Here is a 26,771-nt window from a genome sequence, read left to right on the forward strand (position 1 = left end):
TAAGGGGGTATTCTAGAGTGTGAACACACGTTTTCAAAGCGATTTTTGGGAATTAATTTTATAAAAATGGTTAAACCTACAGAGCTCAAGTTTTGTATTCACATTTATTCATATTTCTAGTAACATCTCAAATTTTTTCAAAGCCTTTTATTAAAAATTTTATAAGATATAGGTGGACGCACAGGTCATGTCGCAAAAACCCTTTCTTATCGGGCGTGACCATTGCCGCCGTCCTCGTCATCCGAAATAAACAAATTTTTTTTTAATTTTATTCCTTACGAATGTGGTTATCGTTCGTCCTTCGAATAAATAATTTGAATAAAAATTGATAAAATGGCGGCGCTTGAAAAAAAGTACTCTGATTTTTACTAAAAAATTTTCACTTTTCGCGGCCCGGAAAAATAGTAATTTTAAAGAGATCAAAATGACGGAGGCTGGAACGATAGCCTAATATGTACACTATATGTGTGCAAAACTGCAAGTCGATCGGTTCAGTAGTTTTTGAGAAAAATACACGCCCAATTTGAAAAATGTCGTTTCGAGAAAAACGCGTTTAAAGTTTTGCATGCAGTTACAATGTGGATAATGAATAATTTCAGTAACTTATTTTTAGTCGGCTATACCAGGTGAATCCCAATCCACGGGAACTTGCTTCACTAAATGTTATGTTTTTTGTACACTTTTCACAAATAACAAGCGCACTGATGGCAGAAAAAATCGAAAAGAAGTTAAGAATACTGTAGCCGTGTTCTCTTTAGCTGCGCTCTTTAACTTTTATAGCTCGGTCAATTTTACGAATTTCACCTTAATATTTTATGGATATATTTTCAAGACCCCAAACTATAAAAATATGCAAAAAAAATTTTTTTGTTTACCTGCCACACTAGAATACCCCCTTAACACTTCGAAGAATTCTAATCAAAATTCAGCTTCTGCTACAAATTTGATTTGCGCTATTTTTATCGATTACGATTAAATTTCTATAATAACGATATTTATTTTACTCTTTGGAGAAAAAGAATTTATTGAACTCAAAGTTAATGTAAATAATTGAAGAATGTTACGAATATCATGGAAAAGAGACGTCTATCGTTTGAATACAAGTCTCTTCAATATGCAAAATGATTAAGGCGACACTCTCGTTTGCAACATTTTCTCGAAATTGCCACTCGTTTGCGCCAATTATTTTTGCATTCGAATCGAATTCAATATAACGAGACTGTTGATATTTAAAAAAATATCCTACGACTAACTCGTCTCTCTCTTCAAATGGCAACAAGGTATGCCCCAATATAGTAGCGCGAGAGATCGCGCAGTCGAGTCAATTTTCCAATGACACTTTCAAGAGTTACGTGCCCGTTTCGAGCTTGTTGAGAATGAGACGTTGAGCAAGCGCGGATGATGGCGCGGGTACCGAGGAGAGGGTGAAAGGTCGAATCGCCCCGGGGAACCGATAACTACACCCCTCGGTAGCGAATCTTTCCCTTGGGAGAGATTCTCGCAGGAGGAGCGGAGTCATAAGGACCGGCAAGATCGGGACAAAAGGAGGAGAGGATGAGGGAGCGAAGGGAAGAAAGACGGGGAGATCGAAGAAGAGGGAAGCGACCGAGAAAGGAAAAGAAAGAAAGAGGGGAAAAGGAGGTCAGGTACAAATAAAGAATTGGTACTCTCGCCGAACGGATTGGATTCGCCTGGGCTCGAGTCACATCCGATTGTGATAGCGGGCTGAAAGCGAATCGAAAGGGAGCTTGAAAGTGGCGGCGGTAGTCGACAGTGGTGATGGTGGTGGTGGTGGCGGTGGTGGCGGCGGCGGTAGCGGCGGAGATCGGAGCTTTCGAGACGTGCCGATTGAATTAAGCAGCCACACCTGTCGACTCCAGATATTTTCATTGGCGGCATGCTAATTGCCAATTAAGCTATACCGATTCAGCCGATCTCGCCCGAACATCCACTTTACATTTACGTCTCTCTCTCTCTCTCTCTCTTTCTCTCTCTCCCCTCCTCTATGTCTCTCTTTCTCTTCCGTGGAAGCTCGCCGTCGCGCCGGGACTACCGGCAGGATAATGTCTACTCACTACGTTTAACTAAACGAATGGCGTTAAGGTGCGAGTTAGCGGAGAACAAGTGAGCGCTTTGGATTTACACAAGAACCATCGATCACGCGCGTTAAATTATGACGATGCTGTGATAAATATTTAAGTACATTTATAGCATGCACACAATGGTTTTGTACATGGCGTCTGCTAAATATTATTCATAATTTTTTATTAATTTATTTTTTTGGTTTTGTATGATTTTTATATTTGAATATGATTATTTAAAAAAATTAATACTTGCATCCCGATTCTCTCTTTTTTTTCGAAAGTAGATGTTGAGAAATATTAAAATAAATTTAAAGTGTACGTACACGTAGAGTTTTACATATTGCATCCGCTAGAAACTCTTCGTTCGCGATACCGTATAATTTCTATTTATATTTAAATGTGATTATTTGAAAAAATTAGAATTCTTATTTTGATTCTTTTTTTTCCTCAAAAGGGAGATGTCGATGAATATTAAAAATTAACATCTACTTTTTCAAGAGAAAGAAAGGATTGGGATGCAAATTTTAATGTTTATCCTAACCATATTTAAATACAAAAATTACATCAAATAAATCTAAAGCATACACAGCATTTTGTATTACGTTCCGGATGTGATTATCATATATAAATATAATTATGATAGAAATTAGAATTTGCATCGTAATTCTTTCTTTCTCTTCAAGAAGTGGATGTTTATCTTTAAGAGAGAGTGGCACGTACTTAAAACTTCCTCTAGCACTGCAGCCGAGTTACATAATACCCGTCAAAATGTTACGATGCTGAAAGCTCTTTCCGGTAGGACGTGGTCGCTGCTAGAGCGGACTTGCAGTGCGAAAATCCGCGTCTGGGCCGCCGGGAATATTCGACATTACCCGATAATGTACGTATCGTCAAGAGCGCATTACTGCTTGACTTTCTGGAGTATCTGCTAAGCTATCCGCACAGCACAGGGGTAAGAAACCCGGCTCCGTGGGGAATCGCCATTTATTAATCTCGACGTAATGAATGAAATGCCAGAATCGATGGGAAAGGTGTGTCATATGTAATCGTGAAAATTAAGTTATTTCCGTAAATTGCCATTCTGTTGTCGGGTCATATATTGACTATCAATATATGTTGATTAACGATTATTAATCATATATTGATTGATAATCGAAATGAAACTCTCTCTGGTCCATATAATATTAAATTAAGTTGCTACACTTTATATATACGTGCGATATTAAAATGAACATGATTAAATTTTAAAATCCATAAGATTGTACGATGTTATATTTGCAACATCAGTTTTATTGGCATAGCTTTAAAATTTGAAACGTACAGAATGTAGGTCATTCCATTCATCTTATCTCGACTCGTCAATGTTAAAATATAAAAATACCCAACGTTTTAGAGATGTAAAGATGAACTTGATATTTTGAAAATAGGATGTCAAAGAGCCGAGCCTTCTTAAATTAGAACAAGTTTTATGAATCAGATTGAATAAATATCGGAAATATTGATTGAAGTTATTGAAACAGCGATTGAATTAAATGTTGCAACACATATATCTTCGTACATGATACTTTTTATTATTCATGATTTTTATTTTATAACCATTTAATTTTTACTACTGGGGCTTTCCCGCTTTTATCTCCCGTCCAAGAATATTTTATAGAAATGCAAATAATAATTGTTTGAGCTTCTTGATGCGGTTTCTCCGCAAGCAGTTTGTGCCCCAAAGTTCGTCATGCTCGTGTTCATACTCAAATGGAAATACCTCGGTCACGTCGAACGTTCCGAAACTTTACTAGCCAATGCCGGGGTGGCTGGAATCGTGATAGTTAGGTACGCAGGGCCCTGAGGGGCCCGCATTATCGATAATCTGGAATCAGGAGCTGTAACTTCCGCGCGCATTGGCCCGCACGTGTACACGCCAACGCCGCGCACTTTGGAGTCGGCGTTGTCTCCGCCGCCGTGACACGCGGCCCTAATTAATTTCACGTAGTTCATTAACAACCTCCGGCCGCAATGCTTAACGACGTTTTGGCGTCTCCGCGTATCGGGAGAGCGTATTCCCAAGGCGAGCGAAAACTCGGTTATACTCGCTGATCAGCGGCGCAAATGATTATCGCTTATGTGTCTTCGAATTTCAGCTTTGACGTTATAACAATAGCGATAATGTAAAAAGTGCATTTGGAAATTGATTAGACTAGTATTGTATTTAATATTACAACATGATTAACACTATATTATCAATATACTTTTTTATTAAAAAATTGAGAAAAGCCTTTTTTCACATTCAGTGAAACTTTGCATGTGCTGTATTGAAAAGGTAATGAAATGATAACAGTATTACAGTAAAAAAAACTATTTTAAAAATCTTGTATTTGTCCAAAAAAATCGATATGCTAACTCTCAAAATAATCTAGAATTATTTTCTCAAGACGTGTCGATTTCTTTTTATCAAACAGTATTATAACTATTTTTTCATATAAAAATATATATCACACATTTCTCACGCAAGTTTTTTCGGTACATAGAAAATAAGCGAAACTCCGAATCTGAATCCTGTTTAGAAAAGATTCCCGCCGCGTCGGTAGGACTTGGACTTTTTTCGAGCGTCCGAAAGCCGGCAAGGACGAAGTTCCGACAGATGTTGCCATGGTTGCTTACGGTCCGCCTGCGGAACCTAATATAACCGAAATTAACCATGGCGAGCGGCGTCGAATCAGCTCTTCCTCATCGTTTTTTTTCCCCTCGTTCTGCTTTTGCTCGCCACCTTGCGCCACGGAATTGCACCGTACGAGAGCATTCGGAAAGCCTGGCGACGCACACCGCAGAATTATTATTTTTTTAAATTACATCTGTCCATAAGATTTCGTCGTTTGACACATACATCGTATTTATTTTTAATTTATCAGCGCGAATAATTGATCGATTTATAGACGCGATTTTCCCGCGACTCATTAAACACGTGTGACGAATAAAAAGAGCAGGTGTATAATAGATAAAAAAAAAATAACTTTTCGATTTTATGTACGTTTACAGGAGGAGAGATCGGAGAATCGAACCGTCAGCACGGTGGAGTTCGAGCCGGGCGTGGAGGATCATGGGAAATCTATCACCTGCCGAGCGGAGAATCCAAACGTGACCGGACTCTTCGTCGAGAAGGCGTGGAAGATCGACGTCGTGTGTGAGTACACATTACATTTTTCCTTAACGTGCCAATTTCTCGCGGACCGTAAACTCGCTCACGATCGACAGATCGCGAAACTGATCGCGGTAAATCGAATACGACAACATGACGAATGGTGCATTACGATATTTATCGATTTCGTCTGTCATTCTCTCTCTCACTCTCTCTCTCACTCTCTCTCTTTCTCTTTCTCTTTCCGCTTTTCCCTTTTCCGACTCTATTCGTTCTCGTTGATTTCACGCGCGTGTCGTAAAAAAAGATCAGAAATCGCCGGAACAGCCGCCGTTTTCGATCTCATTTTCATTCGGGTTCCGAATCGAGTTGATTTTACGAGCCTCTTCATTCCGCGCGCAACCAGGCGTATCCTCTCCCTGCATTCACGCATAATTTTTTTTTTGGTTATCCCACACGTTTCTTCCCCTTTTTACGACGTCAATAAAAAGATCGCGTGATTTCCCATAAATTACTGCCGAAATTCGACCTATATCCTCGCTGGAACTCTTGATCCCCAGTTGTCAAAAGGGGAAAACAAATGCGCGAAGAGAGGCACGATAGTTGGGTAAGAGCGAACAAGATTATTAACGAATTCGTATTTAGCCAATCTAATTATGATTATGTTTGTTATTTTTGCATTCCATTTGATGGCTAAAAATTTCTTTAGTTTGATATGAATTTATATATGAAATTTAAAATTGCTAAATATCTCTCTTGAGTCTGATTATTATTACGTTCAAAATAGAGGAATTTATTTCAGCATTGAATGATGGCGACCTCGAACCGTATGCTTTTTTGCATTTATCGCTATCGGCATAACCGCGACGAGCAATGTTTATACACGTATGTACACGTTGAGCGGGAGACATCGTGCGCGCATAACGCGCCCGGTTTACCGAGCGTCTGCGAAATTTATCACGCAACTACGCTCATCCGCCCTCGTAAACTTTACGTTCGACTTGTCGGGAGTTATGGCACGCTTCTCGACGCATATTAAAACGAGAGGAGACAACAGCCGTCGGGGAGAGGCTGAAAGAGAGATATATCCCACAGCCATTCGGCGCTGTCCCCGTCCGAATGAGCCCGCGGTCGGAGATATCATTTTGCGAATCTTCTACACGAACATTCATACATTTTATATATAGTTTGACAGCGCTGGAAAATGATCGCGCCGGATGGCACGAGTTATATCTAGCGCTGCTATCTCGCGCATCTGCGAGATTATTAAGCGATGCTCTCGCTAAGTCTTCGCCGTCTCTTTCGTAATAATAACGCTCGGACAACGATTATAATTTCCGTACGAATCGTAAAAACTATATTTGCCGATGCGCCGCAGAAAACAATAACGACTTTTATTGTCGCACGATCGCAGTATCATGCGAGCGTAAAGTAGATTTTATGCGCCTAGATGGGTGTTCTAAGTCGCAGACAAACCGCCCCGCTTGTGCTCGCGATAAAATGCTTTAAGCGTTCAAGACGCCGGTCGTTGGCGACTCGTAATCTCGAGACTTTTTCGCTGCTGCAGCAAGCATCACCCGTGTCGACGTGTTTAATCGACACCAGCGGAATCTCTTATCAGTTAAGTAGTAGCATTCTAACGATTGTGAATAGCAAAGTGCGATATTCGATTCATGACGTAAAAAATAAATAGAAGAAATGATGATGAATTTAGTACAGCAGTAAAAGTATAATTTCGTAAGCTGAAGATAAACTTGAATTTAATTATCTTCTTTAATAAGTTTAATTATCTGAATCGCTAATTTAAATTTAATTTTCTCAGATTTGCGATTACTCTTTTTAAATTAAAAAAATGGGTCAACAGCACAGACACGGTAGATAAATATTTTTTTAACAGCTGTAAAATTACGATATGAATTTATATCCATGAATATTGGCACGAAAGTAAGCTTTGATAAAATAAAAGCCGTTCTTACGACGCGCGAAGCGTCGTATATCACCGTATGTTCATTTTAATTGTATAATACGTATAAATAACGGGAAAAAGTGCGACGTGAGCGGAGGATCCGCGCGTGCACCCGCTCAGATATTTTTTCAATTTTGCAGCGGAGCGCGCGCGCGCGCGCGCGCGGACGTTACTTCGGCAGCGATAAATTTCTCGATTCCGTACGGTTTATCGTTCGTTCTCATCTGTCCGGTTGCGTCCGTTGCACCTGCACATCTGGCAAAAATATAGCGGCGATGGGAAAACGGGGAAATAACGTAAGGAGCGCGGGCGCGAAACTCGCGGAGCTAGAAAAACTGCAGAATACGGGAAATGACGGTCGCGTCACGTATTCGATTACGGTGACCGTTCCGCCGTGCCTCTCGAAATTACGCCACTTCGAAAGACGGTCCGGCCTAGCATCAGACGACCTCGTGCTCGCCGTCACAGTCGTCTTCGACGGCAGTTGACTACCGATCCTCGGAACGACGAATGAGAAAATTGAGTTTTCTCTTTCGCAACTTTTTTTTATTATTCCAACAAACTTTGCTGTAATTTACAAGAAGTCGGAGTGGACCGCTGCTGCGGGATTAATTTCGGAGGGGCAAGGAAGAATCCACGTAATCGAGTTAATAAATATTATCACGGGAAAGTGTGTGATCCCGAGTAAGAAAGAAGTCGACTTGGGGAAACGAGGCGTAATTTATCGTGATGAGATATAAGGTTCCTCGAGGAGATAATGCGGAAGTAAACTGTGGAAAGGGCCGGGAGAAAGATCGGAGCGGACCAGTGTGATTAAACTAATGTACACAGTGAATGCCAGACACGAGGAGCAAATAAAAGGCTCGATTGTTGAGAACTATCCATAGCTGAGCTACGGGACCATTGCGGGGACATTGCGAGATATTATTGAGAGTTCCACGGGCGGGAAAAATACCAGAGCTAATGGAGACTGAAGATTATGCTATGGATGTAACTACACCGGAAATCGTGATATTGCGTTTTGGATTCGATAATGAAAACGGCGATTTACAGGGCTTTTATCGTCGTCGTTACAATATCGCGTATATTTTGCGACGAAATAATCTGAATGAACAAAGTTATATGTTTAATATACTATATCAAAAAGTACTCTTACACTTTTAATAAATTGTTTTAATACTAAAAGAGAGAGAGAGAAAGAGAGGCTGATGTACGTAATTTCAGGATTTCCTTCGCTAATATATAATATAAAAATTCAATATTTTGTGCTTGCAGATCCGCCGATAGTATCATTAAACCTCGGATCGACCTTAAGCCCAGAGGACATTAAAGAAGGGGATGACGTGTACTTCGAGTGCCACATTAGAGCCAATCCTCCCTGGTCCAAGCTCGTTTGGATACACGACGTGAGTATAATCTTAAATATATACTGATCTGCTGCTTTTTTACGATGTGTATAATTCCAAAAATGTATATGACATTAATTTACACGACGGATATCCGCGTGTAAAGAGATTTTCGCGGAGTTTCGTTACGTCGATACGCGTAACACTCTTCGCCTCCTGTAATACTTCGTATATCGAGCAGAACTTTAAATCCTTTATTTGCATAATATATGAGTTACTGTGCGACGATATCGACGCGTGAAGAGAAGCGCCGACGCGACGTGTCTACCTATTCTTGTTATGGAAATCTCAGCCGTGAATTTTGTCGCCTATCTGCATACTCAAACTCGCCAAATATAACAAATTCACATGTTTTCATGAATAACCAACGCCTTGATTTTGCAATCATCTTATAAATAATTTTTATACTTTTTAAATATGATTTCCTCAACGCAACCGTAATTTCTCGTTGCAATTCCTTTCAATTTGAATTTCAATCTTTGAATAATGTCACTTCTGAAGCGGAGATGCGTGATATTATTGCCCATATCGAGACGGATTGAATGCTTTACATGATGCATTTCATATCCGTTGTATCGTCGTATCGTCTCGAGGAAATAAAAAAAAACGAGCGAGAGCGTGCGACAGGCATAAAACGGATATCAAAGCGTAACTAATGTTAGTCAGTCACGGCTCATGCGAGATAGTTGTCTCGGGAGACCGCCTGCCTGCTTATTCTGAGGCAGCGCTACTTGAATTTCGAAACGCCGCCACCGCCGCTGCCGCACATTGTGTATACATCCCTAGCGCGCTGCAATTGCAGCGGAGTCGGAAGTTAAAGGAACGCTCCCAAGGCGTATTCGAGACTATCAGCGACAAACTTTGGCCTGTGTATCGGCGGCAGCCACGGACGTGCACTTCCTGAATTCTAATCGTCCCGATCACGCCGGCTGCGGGCTCGAAATCGCGCGTACGCGCGTGGCATGATATGCGATTACGAATAACCGTGCATTAATTTCCGACGTTGCGGTCCCCTCGAGAAGTCTCCCCGACGACACAAGTGTGACAGATATTAGTGAAATATGTAGTTTTGTAAGGTCTGAAAACGCAAAATTCGACGGCTTTGTAATATCGTGCGATTACGAATGGATGCCTGCGCATGAATGCCCGACGTCAGCGTTTCTTGATAACTTCTGCAACTTTCTCAACAGTGTAGGGACAGTCCGGCGTGAACACCTTTCTATATTTCACTTAATTATATAACTTTGTGAAACTTATTATTTTGTCGCATGGTGACAAGAAAATATGAAATTTTGAACGCATCTGAATACAGTTCAATTCGCAGACGTAGTTACGGAATAATTACGATTAATCAGGCATTAATTTCTGACATCGAGATTTCTCGATAATATCTGCAGCTTTTTCGTGCAACGAATGTTCCATTCCTCGCGCATTATTTTCTTCAACGATAGTTACTTCGACGATTTGATGACACATTATTTTTTAGATATTTGTCTTGAATTTTCTTCTAAGATACAATTTTTATAACAGCTCTGATCTCCGCATCTCGCATCTTATCGCCGCAACATGTATTGAAACAGTAAATTTGCGAGCCCGCAATGTTCTTTTGTTTTAATCTTAAATAGAAGATCGGCTTCATTTCCGAGGGATGCAAGTCCCGTAGATTTTAATATATTAATCCAACGGCTATAACACCTGGCAGAAGATTGCGGTACGTATATGCCATAATTATATTACCATCGGCTAGCCGGGAATCCCGTAGGGGGCGCGCGGCGGCGGTGCATTAGCTTTCCTCCGGTCTTTTCCGGGATCAGCCCGGCCTCATATCCCTTCCATGTTCCGTCGCTCACTTTAACCTGGCTCATCCCCGCTTCCGCTGCTCCCCTTCTCTTCTCCCCCTCTCCACCCCGCCCCCACTCGTCTTTTCGTTTCGTCGCAGGGCGACCTTTCACCGGATATACGCTGCGAAGGGCTGCAGGAAACGGGCTAACGGTGGGCGAGCGGCGGCAGCTGCTACCGCGTAAGAGATTTCCCTCGAAATTGCATCTTAAAAATATGATCCGACTTCATTCCGCAGAGAGAACACCCGACTATCGCGCAGTGTCATTCTCCCCCTCCCCCCGCCGACCCACCACTTCCACATCCGCGATTTCTTCCCCTCGCCTGCGGATTGCCGTCTAGTCGCACCGCTTACGGGCAAAGCGATCCGCTAAAACTCCTCCTAGTCTTTGTACGTGCCTTTAAACGACGGATGGATTACCCGACCGAATTCGCGCCATTACCGTAAAACTGGATCTTAGAACTGTATTCGCGACCAACTGCACTTGGACTTTTTCCGACGATTATCGGAGTTCCGTGAGTTGAAAGTCGAAGTTGGATGTTAATTAGAAATGGACATTGCGGGCGATTCGTCGGTGTAATACGCTTGTGACTGAATAAAAATATATTTTTTGTTCCAAACAATAATCTTTCAAGCTGCGAGAACTAGAGTTTGTTTTTCAAATTTAAAATTGATTATGTATAATTGAAAAACGTATCACATGGAGAAAAAGAGAGAGAGAGAGAGAGAGAAAGGATATTGTCGACTGCGGTATCGCTTTATTTCCATTAAGTATTGCCGCGTCGGTTTTCGCGATTCTCGAAAGACGCGATCGCCTTTAAAAGTATGTCGCGGGTCGGCGGATTTTCACGTTTGCACTTGGTACACCAGAAACGTTTCATTCGCCGGCGCGGGGTCCCTTTCACTCATCCGGAAAGGTTTGCCTAGGAATTACAAGGGCCGTTGGCACGTTCTATCTGCCAATCAATCCCGAGGTAGCAATCGGACTCGGGCTCCGGCACCGGCGGGTCTTAGAAAAGCGTTTCGGGCTGCCCTAACAGCAGTAACCTTTTGAGTGGCAATCGTAAAGACGGGGAAAGAATCATGAACGGTCGGCGGGCGAGGGATGCGTGCAGGGGGAGAAGGAGGAAACGATGCGCGAGCAAGAGGGATTGAGAGGCACCTGAAAGCGAGAAAGGAACAGAAATAACAGGGGGAGCGGCAAAAGGAATAAGAGGAAAAGGAGGAAGAAATCGAGAAGGCGAAAAAAGAAATATGGGGTGGCCGACATAATGGAGTGCAGTGATTAAGTCGGTTCTATCATTCACGGGGACAATAGAGAAGTTCTGTACCTACCTGCAGCAGCAGCAGCAGCATCGACGGGAGCCAATCGGCCCCGGCTGGTTTAGACGCGGAGAGAGCCTGAAAGGATTCCTTCAACTCCTCATCTTTTCTCGCAAAGTGGATTGACCGTGCGGACTGCCGGAAGGATTCCATTAATACCGTTGTCCTCGCGGGCACGCAGGAAGATCGAAAATTTATCTCGGCCGCCCCCGCCGCGCGCGCGCCTATTGCACCTTCACTTCCGTCTAAATGATAGTTGGACGCTTCGCGTTCTATACAATCTGTAAGATTTGTACAATCCTGAATTGGCAGGAAGTGAATACAGAGCGTTCTTCCTCTTGAAATTTTTATTAGGCCAAAACGCGCGGAGGGGCATAATAGCATTTTCGATTTATGAATGACGGTGAAAATGAAGGATTTTTGCACTTGGAATACGAACGAATGGGTTTCGTTGGCGCGAAAACGGCGATATCGATCAAACTTGAAATTCCGCCGAGTCGCCTCGCCCGCTATTTGATATACACATATCTGCGTCGTGGCTTTTGTACATCGATTGGATTGCACGAGCGCGCCAAGGATAACGGCTTTCTCACTGCGAATCGACCGAATGCATTTCCCTCTCACGCGAGATTCAACCCGACACGTTCGGATCTTAATGCGGCGCGGGGTGCGAAAGCGCGCAGGAGTCGAAAGGTATGAATGTTCGTACATGTGTATGCGTTGCGTGTGAATGTGTGTGTGTGTGTGTGTATGCGGGTTGGCGGTTCCCGAGGAAGTGGGTGCCGGCGTCGAATTCGGCGGGCCGTACATCAATCAATTTCACTGCCATCGCGATCAGGGCGTGTCGGAATTCCCGCTAAGGGCGACTTCTCGGAACACGGAGAGCGAGAGAGAAAAAGGGAAAGAGAGAGAGAACGAGAGAGAGAGAGCGGATTCGTTCTGTACGATTTCGATCTCGCAATTTTTCGTTAAGAGATAAGACGAGCCGGCAAAGAATCGAGGAGCGATAACCGATCGCGTAGTCACCTACAGTCTTCGCCTGGCAGTTTTAAAAGCAGCTTTGATAGTCGGCAACTTTCGAACAGCTGTTCGGAAACTACTTCTTCGCCCTCGTATCTCGACGTATTCCGCTGAACACATCGGCCATAATCCCGAACGCGACCGATCCCGGGCCGCGCTCGATACAATCATCGCTCGTAGTTGCCAAACTTCACTTTAAAACGCTCGAAAATATTTACGCGGAAATCTTACTCGCACAAACACGTTTGTGTGTTTCCAGAATGAGATATGTGTTTTGCGCTGGACGTTTGCACAAACATTCAGATACTATTACGAAGCACGAAACGACTATTACAGGAATTTATTTATTTAGCGCGAGGATATTTTTTACAACGTAAAAAAAACAAATAGCTATCAAAGCGCAAATTTCCAAGGAAAATGTAAGAATATTGGCGTAGCGAAGGAACTTAAATTTGACTAAAATATTCTATTTGATTGCGTATAAAAATTCTGCATCTATTTTTCTTTAAATATTATTTTTAGTTCAAGTGTGTATATCTTAAATGTATATCTTAAATGTATATCTTAAATTTGAATTTCAAGGAGCTCAGTGGAAACGTTCTCTGCTCGCGAAAGCTCTTAATTTTAAATTTTATATTTTGATGGCGGTTTAGAGAAAGAGAGAAAGAGAGAGAGGACTGCACTCCGATAAAAACCCATAACCATCTCGCGCGGCAAATATTTCGCGAAAGCCAGTCGGAAACAGTACGATCCGCGCGCAACGCCGTAATTGATCGACTCTACGCCACTCGTTTCCACCGTAATAAAATCGACAACACTGCAACGCACTACGAATATTTGATAACAGCATATCTCTATACGACCCCGCTCACAATCGCGATTGCTACTGCTAAAACCAAAATACAAATAACTTCGACAAACAAGTATCGGCCGCTCACCGACGCACACTTACGCGCTCTCGCATGCCGCGTAGATATCGAAGCTCGCGCATTACGATTGGAAGATATACGTCCTGTGAAAGAGGGAGCAAAGAAGGACCGCCAAAGAGTCCTGTGACCGCTGTTCGCGGTGCAGAATAACCGGAATAAAAAGATTCCCGATGCTTTGAGGGATAGCAGTCTGCTAGAAGATGAAGCAAAAGGAGCAAAGGAAGGAAGGAAGGAAGGAAGGAAGGAAGAAAGGAAGGAAGGAAGGAAGGAAGGAAGGAACAGAGAGAGGAAGGAAGCATGGCCGCGGCTTGTTGGCAATTTTTCAAAGAATCAGTGCGCCGTCTGACCGGAATGGACGATCCCGCCGTCTTCCCTCCGCCTCCGCAGAAACTCCTTTTCTTTCTCTCAAGCTCCTTTCGCGTCCGACCATACGAGAGAGCGCCGAGAGGATCACGCGACCGCACAAGATCCGCCTGTGATGGGAGACGGGTCCCTGTGTCCCGAAACCGGCGGGCATTCCTACGAAGGAAAGCGATCACGTCGAAGGGCGCGAGGAAATTCGATAGATCCTCCGAGAGGATCCGAGAGGCGACGCCAAAACGAAATTGGACGGCACGGTAGTACGTCCCAAGATTTTGCGGACCAACGAGGAACGGGTCTTTGGCGCGTTCTCCTCGAAATCGAGTGTCGCGGATGGAATGTCCTGCTATCGATTGGCGCGCGCGAGAGCACTCACCGGGAATGCGGAAAAGGAGCGTGAGAGATAGTCCATCCGGATAAGTAATGCGATCATCCAACTGGCCTACAGTCGTTTCGGAGACTAAAATCATTTCGAGCGGCGTGCAATCGCGCGAGTGATCTCATTTCAAATTACCAGCTGACGTCGCTGTAATCTTTTTTTAAAGGGTTGCCGGAAGGAAAATATTGAAGATACGGGGATAAATAGAATTAGCCGTTAGCGATGGCATCTCCTTTAGATCGACGACGTAATTAGCGACGGGTGGGTTGTCGATAGGCCGTGGTGGTGGAAGGGTGTCAGCTATCTGCGCCCGGCGGATGGACACAATGGGGAAGTTAGTTGATCCTCATTTACGGAGCAAACCCTATGAAACCTAATTATTGGAAGCGTAGTACCCACTCCACTTCCAGTCTTGAGACTGACTGATCAAAGGCCCCTGTTGCGTTCGCCGCAGTGCCGTGACGAAATTGAATTAATAATGTCGCCGGAGAATACGCGCCATTTAATTGTATAAAGCGCGATTTCTGTTTGAAAATCTTTATTACTGCTATCTTATTTATTTTGTTAAAAGGAATCTGTGAAATTAATGCAGAATTTTAATTTCAATAAATTTCTTACGTTCAATTTTCTCGGATCAAATAGTCGAGCGATGAATGTTGTTTTCGGAACGTATTGATTTTCACATCTTTCCGCTTCATTTTACTTCCAAAGTTTAGTTTTTAGACTCTAAAATATTAATTTGAATACTGCAATTTTCAGATGATAATATTTTCATCTTGTTTGCTTTCTCTAATTCCGATATCGTCGAACGAGAATTTATTCTGCCATCATCGAACGAAAGGATGCGAATAATAGCACACTACTTAAATTACTGGCGCGAATCTATTTACACGAACAAATACAAGTACACCAGGTGGAGGAGTAGATTGGATAAGTAGGAGGAGGCGCAGGACGGATGGTGGCTCTTCGCAGAATGGCTCGGTCGCAAGAAAAGATAAACGAAAGTCAGGAGAGCTGACTACACAGGACGATATCGTACTCTCCATTCCGCCTCGTCGAGACGACGAGGAGAAACGCGGACGGAAACGACGAAAGAACGGAATCCCGACTCGTGGGAACGGAAAGGTGGGGGCTGGGGGATTCGAGTCGCGAAAGGGAACTTTAAACTTCGCTATCTCTGCCGGTGCGCGAGTACGCAGCGGGACCATACGTGTAAGCTGCCGCGATATCGATCAGCGTGTAGCAAATCTCCATCGTGGAGTGTCTTTGATGGTGGTTTTGACCGATAAGCTTCAATGGCTCCCGATATAAGCAGCATAAAATAAAGCCCGTAATCTTTGAACAATTTTATTTTTCAGAAAATAAAGAATAGGAGGATACCAACGAGTAGCTCCCGAAAAGGATGTAAAAAAATATCCAAATACAAAATCAAATTATCAATATTTAATAAAAAAACATTTCAATCTATTTTCTTTTTTTTTTCAGACTATTTTTATCAGAAAGAATTGTAAAAACTATCGATAAAAATACGTCGTATGTCATTTTCATTTTTACATGCATTAATACGTGTTTTTAAATGAATAAAAAACTAGATTTTTTTTATATTTAATTTTATGGAAATTTTTTTAAATAAGGAAGAAAATCATATGCGAAAAGTATAACATTTCGGGAATGTGATCAAGGATTAGGTTTTGTAAGATTATTTACTGTATAATTTCTAGGGGATAGAGAAAAGAGATGTAAAGAGACGTTAAGAAACGCATCCTTAAAAATTCTTCCGCCGGTCTTAACGAAGTACTACATTTAACGAGTCCCTTCCAAGCTCCGTCTCTTGCCGCAAGTAAATCGAAGATAAACCTCGGGATTTAACCGGGGCTTAACCTATGCTAAGCGCGCTAAAACCGCCTAGCCTAGACTCGGCCACATGGACGGCTGGTTACATAGATCACAATGCATTTAATTGAGTTATCGCTGCTTAATGGTTGCGAACACCGCGTCCATCTACTGTTGTTATTTTTTTATTTTCCTCTTCATTGCTTTCTATTTTATTTTATTGAAAAAAATATTTCAACAAAAAATACTCAAAACTGAATTTAATCGTGAAAAAGCTTCGTGTGTGTATATTTGTACACCGCCCAGCTCGCGCGTTTAATTCCCGCGATCGTGACATGAGTGACTAAGCGCATTAAGTATATATCATATTTTATTTAACTCTTTACATACAGCAATATCGCGAGATTGAAATATTAAGAATTAACGGGCTTGTTTTTCTAAACTATTTTTTTGAATTGATATTTTTCGAAAATAAAAATCACTCTTCGGCAAATTCGGTATTTGAAAGCGGCCTGAAAGTGAGCACGGTAGACGCTTACCGCGGCTTCCACCGCTTATACATTTTAATCCCGTGCTAAGTAACTTTTATCGATATGTCAGTTAATCGCGCACGAGTAATTAAATATCTTTCCGCCGTTGTCGCGAGATCGGGCGAGCGGAAAATACGATGAAAACGGCGGGGGAATTTAAACGGGACGGCGCGCCGCAACGCAGCGCCGCGTCTCGGGCTGCCGAGATTATAAAACAATTGAATAAATCTACCCCTTCGGGCGTCGTCCAGGGGAAAGAAACGTCCCGGTGGGGTAGACAGAAGTGGAAGAAGAAATCTCCGAGTCTCCGTCTGCCCTCCCTTCTTCCTCCTCCTTTCTCCACAAGTCGCCTGTAACCCAGCCCAACTTCTCCAAGATTCAAATGGCCTCGTTTCAAATCGATTTCGAATTATCTTCGGGGCGAGCGGATTCTGGCGGAACGGGAGAAAAGAGGGTCCGCCGGTGTAATGGAGGAAACGGTAGTGAGGTAAGAGGTATGAGAACGAAATGGCAAAGAGGGGCGGGAGGGAGGGGAGGGGGGGGAGCAGGGGGCGGAAAGGGGTAGAGTGAAAAACTTAAGGGACTTTTACTGGCCGAGAAAATGTTTGCCGGCGAGACAAAGACGCCCGACTGTCGTTTCTTCTCTGATTAAATAGGCGAGGACCGCCTTTAGGGGCAATGCACTATGACGGGCATACGCCACGACTCCGAGATATTCTTCTTATAATCTCGCCTCCCCCCCCCCCCACTTCCCGCGTGCCGAACTTTTACGGCGCATTCGGCCAGATAAAAAGATTGGAAAGCGGTAAAGTAAAATCATCTGAACGTACACGTTGAAGAGGAGTTCTGCGGAAACGAGACGAGGACAATTTAATGCTCTTTCGCTGTAAAAATCCGAGAGAAAGAAACGTGTAGAAACTTGATATAATAATTTTTAATCGTTAACTCTCTCCCCGATTATAAACTTTATAATTGCGTTATGAATTACGCGTTTCGCCAGCAATTAGCCTGTAAATTAGGTAGCGGTCGTGGAACTTTTGAAGGCTGCCTCTCGCTTGATTAAGCGGTTCGGCCTGCATTTGGCAATGGCAGCGACGGCGTATGCACTGACTCTAGCTACTTGTTGGCTCTGACGTGCGGCTGTTCCACTCCCGAGTTCCGTTCCCGCTGCAAGTTTCAGCGGGAGTACGATATTAGCACTACATTTGTCCCGCTTCTCATTTTGTTGCGAGAAACGCGAAAACAGGGACAGACGAAAGTAAGATGTAATGGAACTCACCCTTCTCGCGCAGCTAATTAAAGCGACAAATTTGTTATAGCGACATGTAAGCGTGCGCACCTCCTTTTACGACTGGTAAAACTATGTATTTGTCGTGCTCCACGGCATATCTCTTCGCAAACTATGCAGGATGTGTTACTCCGTTAAATTGTTAATATACACTACATTGTAGAAGCGTCATGCAACAATTTTAGGAACAAATTCTGACGTAGATTCTAGTTCTCCTTAGCAAAAACATCAAGGAAATTAGCCGTAATATTTAGCATTAACTGATTAATCTAATTAAAGCAAAATTTATTTCCAATTAACACAAGATTTTACTATTTATTTCTTTGCCTCTACTTTTACACAAAAATCGCAACAAATAATCATTACTGTCATTTTAAATAATATATCTATATCTACAAATATTGATATATAGACACACAAACAATAATAGTTTTGTTTTGTGGAGGTTTACGATAATTTGTGCGAATATGACTCGTTAACTTGTTCCAACAATATTATACTGCATGCACAAGTGGGTATTGCAACTGCACGCTTGCTCGCGTACTCTTGTAAGATAGTTCCTCTTTATCTTCCACAGGCATTCGCAGTCATAAAAGCGCTCGGTCCGTGGTGGCATTCCTCGGAAAAAAAATTATACGATAACGAACGGTCGTAACAGGCGGGAAGACATCGTTGTAAAATGCGATTGCGCTTATCTCTAATTTATCGCGAGACTAGAAAATAATGAGACATAAAAATGTGTGCTTGGTGTCGGAGGAGAAACAGTTATCTTTCTTCCTTCTCTTTGATTTACTTGATGAACACATGATTGCAAAAATGTTGCTGAAGCTTTTGTATTATTAAATATATCTCATATTTGTTGTGCAATAAGTTTAACGCGTTCGAAATTTCTTTTTTGCAGAACCAAATCCTGGCGCATAACACGTCGGCAAGGATCATCTGGTCGAATCAGAGCCTCGTCTTGCAGAGTGTGACAAGAAGTAGTGCAGGTCGCTATGTCTGCGCAGCGACGAACGCACTGAATGAGACACGCAGCGAGCCTCTACACTTTCGAGTCAAATGTAAGTTAGCTGATAATTTTATATTTGCAACAACCTTCGGATAATCCATATATTTTTCTATTACCGCGAATCGCAGTAAAATATTACAATAATCTTGAGAAAAGAACAACAATATATTTTTATGTTATCGCGCGTCACAGTAAAGTCTTCTTTGCGAAATTGTTTGTCGCCGAATCCTTTATTGATGGCAGACGTGGTGAATTTCTATTTTCAACCGATTTACTACGAATTCTGATTATACATGCCGACATCGGTGAGCGCGTTCCCGCGCGTATATTAACTCACCCGCCGCATATCCCTGGAATCACATTCAGTGTGAATATTTCACGAGTGCTTAGTGCTGGTTACATTTTTTAAACCCAATTCCCAGGTTATGGCCGGCTGTCGGCACGAAAAGAGACGCCTCTTCGCAAAAGAAGTGATTCGTAGCATATTTGAGAATAGCGTAGAACACGTGCGCGGTTCTCACTGTTGAAAAACTCTCCACTGCACGAATCGCCAGAGCGATCCTCGTCAGTAGTAACGGATCTCAATGGAAGAAACATGAAAGAACTCGTGCGCTTTTCTCGTGGAACACGCAATTTACAAGATATTTGAGAAAAAAAGAAACGAGTTTCATTTGAAAAATTTCGGTGAAACGCGACGCTGAGTCGAAAAGTTTCTCAACTATTCGAGAATATATTTTATTAAAAACGCGAAAATATTAAATTAAAATTTAAAAAATTTCAAACAGTAATAGATTAAAGTGGAGAGGATCGAAATAAATTGAACTTTATTACGACTTTCATGAAAAATATAACTCGACAGTTCAGCGCATGAAGCGTTTAATTTAGTTCGTGGAAGCGTCCCGAAGTAATCGGCATGCAGAAGCATTTAATATGAAACCCTACCGCCACTTCCGGGACCGCATACGAGTTTCAATCCTGCGGACAAGTGCGGTCCTTAATATTTAATTATGGATCGTGGCAACCTCGTAAAGATAGAGGAAACTAGTCTCGGATAAGCAAGCGTCTCGCGAGTATCCACGAATCGAAATCGGTATCGCCTCGTGGTTTATCCTCCTCGATATTACACCGTTGTTGGAAAAGAGGAAATAACGTTTGGTTTACGCTATCGGCACTATCATAATATAATGGAATTTAGAGTGGTCGGAATACAAGCACCGAGTGAATTTAAAGGAGATAGGGCAAAAGGCTTCAAGAGATACCTCGCGAATCAATACATATTCGAATCGGTTATTGTGGCACCATGTGTCATAAAAAGAAAATTTGTTTCAGAAAGAGGAAAGATAAAGTTTTTTAATTTATTATCCACCTTCCTATTCTATAAGAATATTTTATAAGAATAGATATTTTATTAGTAAGCCTATAGAATTATAGAAAAATGACCTAAAATATTAAAATGTACATTTTATTCAATATCATAGACACTGGAATCTTATATTATAAAAATTGGTAGGCCTGGTAATTTAGAATTTACATTTTTTCACTATAGCGCATTGAAATCTTATATTTTAAACAAAAAAATGATCCAGAAGTTAAAATGTACATTTTACTCATTTTTATGTGTAAAATCTTGTAATATTTGATAAGTCTAGAATTTTAAAATTTATATTTTCCTTACTGTGATGCATTGAAATTTTATATTGTAAATAAAAGGATGGTTTAGAATGTTAAAATGTAAATTTTATTTATTTTTATCTTAGAATCTTATATGATGTCATTTGTGGTAGGTTTAGAACTTTACTGCAATGGATTGAAATCTTATATTCTAGAATTCTAGACCGCGTTTCTTTGTTTCAAATATTAAATTTTAATGCATCAGAGTAAAGAAAATGTACAATCTAAAATTCTAACCTTACAAATGTTAAGATATAACCGTATAAACTATAAAAATAAAATAAAAATGAATAAAATACATTTTAACATTCTAGACCATTTCTTTTTTTAAAATATAAGATTTCAATACATAGCAGTAAATTCTAGGCTTGCCAAATGATATGATAGAAGATTTTAAAGCATAAAATGTATATTTTATTCATTTTTGTGTCTTAGAATCTTAATGCTATTTATAAATGCGCAGTATACAAGTCGTATTATGCCGCACATTACGTCACATATGTCATTATCGCAAAATTTCTCTGACGGCGCGTTTGTTTCACGGTGCTCGTTCGAGAAAAAAACTATAGTTGCAGTTCAAATATGAAGCAACTGAAATACTGCAAACCGAACAATGTAACATTATGAAGGAAGAACAATAAGCCTGCAACGCTCGCGCGTGGCACGTTCTCTCGCTTAAAATTCAATATTAAATCGCAAAACGCTTCAACTTCCACGGAATGCTGCATTACGGTCATCATCGAAAATTAATATCAATCGCTTGTTTTACGATCAAATTACAATGGGAAATGTGTCGTAATTATGAACGTAATAAAGCTTAAAAGTCTGTAATAAAAGTGACAAGCTAAAAGCGATCTGGGTTTAATAATGAATACTTTCAACGGCCGGACCGAGAGCTTTTCAATCTGGATTTAACTCGTTTCAACAATCCTCCCCGCCGCGTTTATTGAACGCATTGCTTTAGCATTTTGATTCTTGTTCTGATTATTGCGCGATATCAATTTCCACCTTGTTCACGTTGGAAATGTGTCGTTCGGTTACACGATAAAACGTATTTGTTCCTCTTCCGTTCTCTTCGCGCGGAGGCGCGCGAGACGGATGGAGACAAAGGGAGGCGGAGATAAACGCAGATAAATTGGGACAAATATATATCGCTGGGAAAAGACGAAGGGAAGAGTAGACCTTTTTGCATAACTCGCGTTGATAAAACGATCCCGGCCAGTTACACGACGGGGGAGCCGCCTCTTCGTGACAAAACGCCTGAGCGTGTCAGAAAAATCGTTCGCACGATAGCGCTGTCATTTGCGTGTTTTCCCCGATGCAGCCGCGATATGTGGGTCATCATCGGCATATCGTCGGCCGAGAAACCCTCCCTCTCGTATACAGATAACGTTGAGACGGCACTCGTATTCCGCCGGCCGCTTTGCAATTCGCTTTATCTGGCCTTCCACAGCTTTTTCTGATCGACGGAGAAATCTTCTCCTTTCCGTCCAATCTTCCGATATTTCCGAAACGATATCGAATAACTAGTATCGGAAAACAATCGGTTATTCTTACATTCGTGTTGCACACGAATGCGGAAAACGATCTGTAATATAATATTGTTCGCAAATTATAGTGATTCCAGTCACACGTATCAAAAGTGAGCTAATTTATCAATTCGATGTAAATATTAATGACAAATTTTTTTCTTGCGTCTATCTTCTTTTTTTCATAATTTATGTGGTTAAAAATCCACGTAACATGCCAGTCATTTGGCCGACCTGGACAACATTGTATGAAAATAACACCTTTTCTTCGTTCGTCGTTCGCGCAGATTATAGCCGGTAATTAAAGCTTTCGTCGCGTAATGAATGCTCGTTCGAGAATAGCCCGTTGTGTCCTAAAAACTTATCTTTCTCGCGAGTATGATAACGTCTGGCAGGCGTAACAAAGCAGAGTCGTTGGCGTAAGATGGTCGGTAATAAAGGAAAAAGCGTCACTTCATAAAAACTGTATTCCAAAGTGGAGCTAAGGAGAATCACATTAATAACATTTATCAGAAAGCGCAATTAATACGCGTCGCTCGTCGCCGCGTAATCTTGACGAAACGCCATGCCGGACAGCAAGGAAAACGTGAGGCAGTCATCTTGAAATTTACGATACTAATCTACGAATGAAATCCGCAGGTTATACTTTAAGAGAAACCAGAGCGCCGTTATTTATTTTATATTTTTCTCAGCGAACACCTGCCAATTATTGCTTGCAAACTTGAGTTAACGCAACAGTTGTTTTTGTCATCATTTTATTCAACTAAATATTATTTTAATAATTTCAAATAAAATTTAATTTTAATTGAAATTTTTAATTAAACAATATTTAATTAAAAATTATTTTATTAAATTTATTATAAAGTGTACATTGTACCTCCTAATTTGTAATTGTGAATATTAAAGATACCATATTCTTAGCCCTTTAAATCTTGAGTAATTTTCAACGCGGGGAAATCCTGATTAATTGTTAGAAGTGCCGCAAATTCTCGCGCCGACGATAAAATCCGTAGCGCGGCGAGGCGGAGGCAGCCATCAAAAGCTGCGCCGTCGTTTATTATAAGCTCCGAAACGCTTAACGAAAGAAGACCGCCTCCGGTGCCGTGCGGTACATACAAATCGATAATTCTGCTTGCAGTCGCGCCTGTGTGCAAGGAAGATCGGATCATAGTGGTCGGCGCATCGAGGGGCGAGTCGCTCGACATCGCCTGCAAGGTTGAGGCCGATCCGCCGGCGCACAATTTCCGGTGGAAATTCAACAACAGCGGCGAGACCCTGGAGGTAGCAGCTGCTAAGTTCTCCATGGAGAAGTCGAGCGGCGTCAGCGTGCTGAAATACACGCCGTCCACCGAGCTGGATTACGGTACCCTCTCGTGCTGGGCGGACAATCTCGTCGGTACCCAGTCGAGGCCATGTCTCTTCCAGCTGGTAGCAGCCGGTGAGTATATACGACAAACTGCAGCGATGCTTAAGAGGGATTTTACGAACAAAATATTGTCTTTTTCTTTTTTTATAATTGTTTCAGTTTTTTTTTTTTTTTTTTTTTTTTTTTTTATTTGTGGAAGATTATTTCGAGAAATGTCTCGGTCAAATATCTCAACTCAAGAAGCTATTAACGCTTAATATATTTTTTATTATGTAAATCTTTGTAAATGTCACGAAACAAAAAGAATTGAGTCTAAATTCGAAATAGAAACGATTTATGATTCATTCTTTTTTATTATTGACACAATTTTATTTGCGAGTATTAATAGTAGCGAAAAAAGCATTTTTATACTATATGAATATTTCAAATTGCTATTTATTAATTAAAGGAACATATAGCTTATTGGATTATGGATTCTTGAATTTTTTAGAGAATCGATATAATTGAGAGTTTTTAAAAATACATATTTAATTCTTAATTCAGTGCTTAAAGTCGCGATCTGAACAAAATTGAATTTAGACGCAATACTTCACGATGAATTTTATGTTGAATTGTAAAATTAGGTCCATTTTTAACCGCGCGAAATGTCTGCGCGAATCACCATCAAGGGCGGCGGCGATTAAAATGTAAAAATCGGCGCTGTTTTTACGCGATCTCCGATGGGAAAAAAAGCGCGAGCAGTTCCCACGAATCATCGCCGCGAGTACAATGGGAGGCGACCAATCATCGAGCGTTAAATCGGCATTAATCCCCAGGCGAATTTTTTCGCGTTTTCTCGTTTCCCTTTTTTTTTATCCGTTTGCGTGCGTGATCGACAGTGACGTTGACATGGCGATCGGCCGAGAACGTATTGACGTTGACGAATACGTCGAGTGTAAGCGGCACCGTGTGTACCCTTCCCATCGAAAATAAAATCGGCTGTCCTCGTCGCTCGCTCTCGCGCTTTATTCGTCGCTTTGCGTCGTATCGAAGGTACCCCGACTCTCGCGGTACTCCGCCAATGCCAACGACCCGTAAACCCGATGGCATGAAATTATTTTTGTACCCCCTTCGACGTTATTGATGTCGGTTACCATTCCGCGAAGCATTTCGGCAAGGAGGAATGCGCTCATTGAAGCATGGAGAAACGGTAAAAAGACGGGATTTCCGAGACAGAATTTTGCGATGGAATCGGGAATCGCGTTAGACGTCACTTGTTATGCACGTCGAACATAATTGGAATTTCACGACGTATCGAAATTTACGATCCTATAACATATAAAGTGAATATATTTTATGCTAGAAAAAAAGGTGTTAAAGCAAAAAAATTAAGATATTTTAAAAATAAACTGTAATTTGAAAAAAAATCATGCAAATTATCGTGATGAATAAAATATGCAATATTAAATACATATTTATGAATTCGCAAAGTTATTTATTTTTATAAAATATACAAGATGGTGTTCTAACAGAGAATTTAAAAATGTAATCTTGTTTGAAACAAATTTTATAATTTTTTTGTCAATTTAATGAAAAGTTAACTGTTAAATATTTCTGTTTGTCGCGATCATATTGCACTTGTCTTATAGTCGATATTCTCATTTTTAGAGAAAGTATTCGAGAAGAAAAATGCTACATAAGAGAAATACGCTATTTTACGAGTCATCCAGTTTGACAAACTTAGCCGCCTTCTTTGCGCGCAAAACTAATTTGAATTTGCCTCTATACCGGAGACTTTTGCAGGATGAAAGCGTGGGATACAAATGTTTACTCGCGGAGAATGGGGTCCGGGCTACGTGCAAAGGGATATAAGAAACAGAAGAGCAAAGACGAACAGGAAGGACGGGCGCGCGCGTAAAGTACAAACGAAGCATCGTCGAGATTCAATATACGTCCCGTAAATCTGCGAGTCATAACGAAGAGAATGATAACGACGACGACGGACTTTGTGATTAACGTGAAAGAAATGAAATCCCGAGTGTCTGCCGCGAACGAACGCGCGAAATGAGCGAGAAATATCGAGGGAACACGCGAGATGTCGAGGGAGAGACGCGCGTACCGCTCGCCGCGCAAAAGATTCAGCCCGAAACGAGCGATATTCGTCTTCTTCCGGCAAGAACTGCGCGCAAAAATTGATTTCGGTTCGAAAAACACGGTTCTGGATGGCGGGAAGCGAAAAGCGAGATACTGATAGCGGGAAATTTGCAGGGACTCGAGTCGGCGTCACAGTGTGACGGCGGTAGCTGGCTCAAGCGGAGGGTCGGGGAGGGGGGGGGGGTGACAAGAAAAAGAGAACCGGGACATCTCTACGCCCATTACTATCCCGCTACACTAAATCTTTGCCACTCGTAGACACGCGAGCATTTTTCACTCGGCTTGATTTCCGACGAGAACGACGCGAACGATCTCGCTCGTCCGAGCCAACCTGTGGAGCTGCTTTCGGGTCACACTCGACGCGTGCAAAGTGTCCAGAAAGCGTGTCGCAAGACGGCAGCGGCGATCACGCGTTGGGAGAGATTTAGCGTCACGCTTGGTGGTGACCGAAGGCGAGAGAAGAAACCTCTCGCCGCATTCTTGCGTCGAAACCCTACTTTTAAGCAGCGGGAGCTGTTTGGCTATAAGCGTAGAACTGCAAGGACACATAATATATGATCCGTCAACCCTTGTTTCTCAGGAAAGCCATTTCCGGTGCGCAACTGCACACTGGCGAATCAGACGTATACCAGCGTGGAGGTGAAATGCGTGGCGGGATATGACGGCGGACTGCCGCAGAAATTCGTGCTCGAGGTCTATCACGGCGACGTCGATTTCCTCGTGACCAGCCAGCCCCTCTACAACGTTTCCAACCAGGACGAGCCGACCTTCGCCCTAGCCGGGCTGGAGGCCTCGGTTGAGGCCGGTGTCCACGTCGCGGTCTACGCGGTGAACGCGAAGGGTCGGAGCCAACCGGTCATCCTCAGCGAGGTCACATACCGCGACGCCGAGAAGCGCACCGGTGAGTACGATTTCAGTTTACGTTGAATTGCTGCGAAAGCTTTATCGTGTTTGTCGAATGAAACACGATGTTTA

The 26,771-nt window shown here is 42.0% G+C and overlaps 1 protein-coding gene across 4 annotated transcripts in view; it reads left to right on the forward strand.

Annotated features, from left to right (window-relative positions):
* Positions 1–26,771, forward strand: part of LOC105677193 (kin of IRRE-like protein 1) — a 337,620-nt gene that overhangs the window by 295,005 nt on the left and 15,844 nt on the right. For all 4 annotated transcript variants that reach the window (XM_012375624.2, XM_012375623.2, XM_067347905.1 and 1 more), the window contains 5 exons: positions 5,115–5,259; positions 8,456–8,586; positions 18,990–19,149; positions 23,436–23,735; positions 26,377–26,697. In XM_012375624.2, coding sequence (XP_012231047.1) covers positions 5,115–5,259; positions 8,456–8,586; positions 18,990–19,149; positions 23,436–23,735; positions 26,377–26,697 — 1,057 coding nt within the window. The remainder of the gene's footprint in view (positions 1–5,114; positions 5,260–8,455; positions 8,587–18,989; positions 19,150–23,435; positions 23,736–26,376; positions 26,698–26,771) is intronic.

Source organism: Linepithema humile, chromosome 1, assembly GCF_040581485.1.
Source record: "Linepithema humile isolate Giens D197 chromosome 1, Lhum_UNIL_v1.0, whole genome shotgun sequence".
Taxonomy (NCBI): domain Eukaryota; kingdom Metazoa; phylum Arthropoda; class Insecta; order Hymenoptera; family Formicidae; genus Linepithema; species Linepithema humile.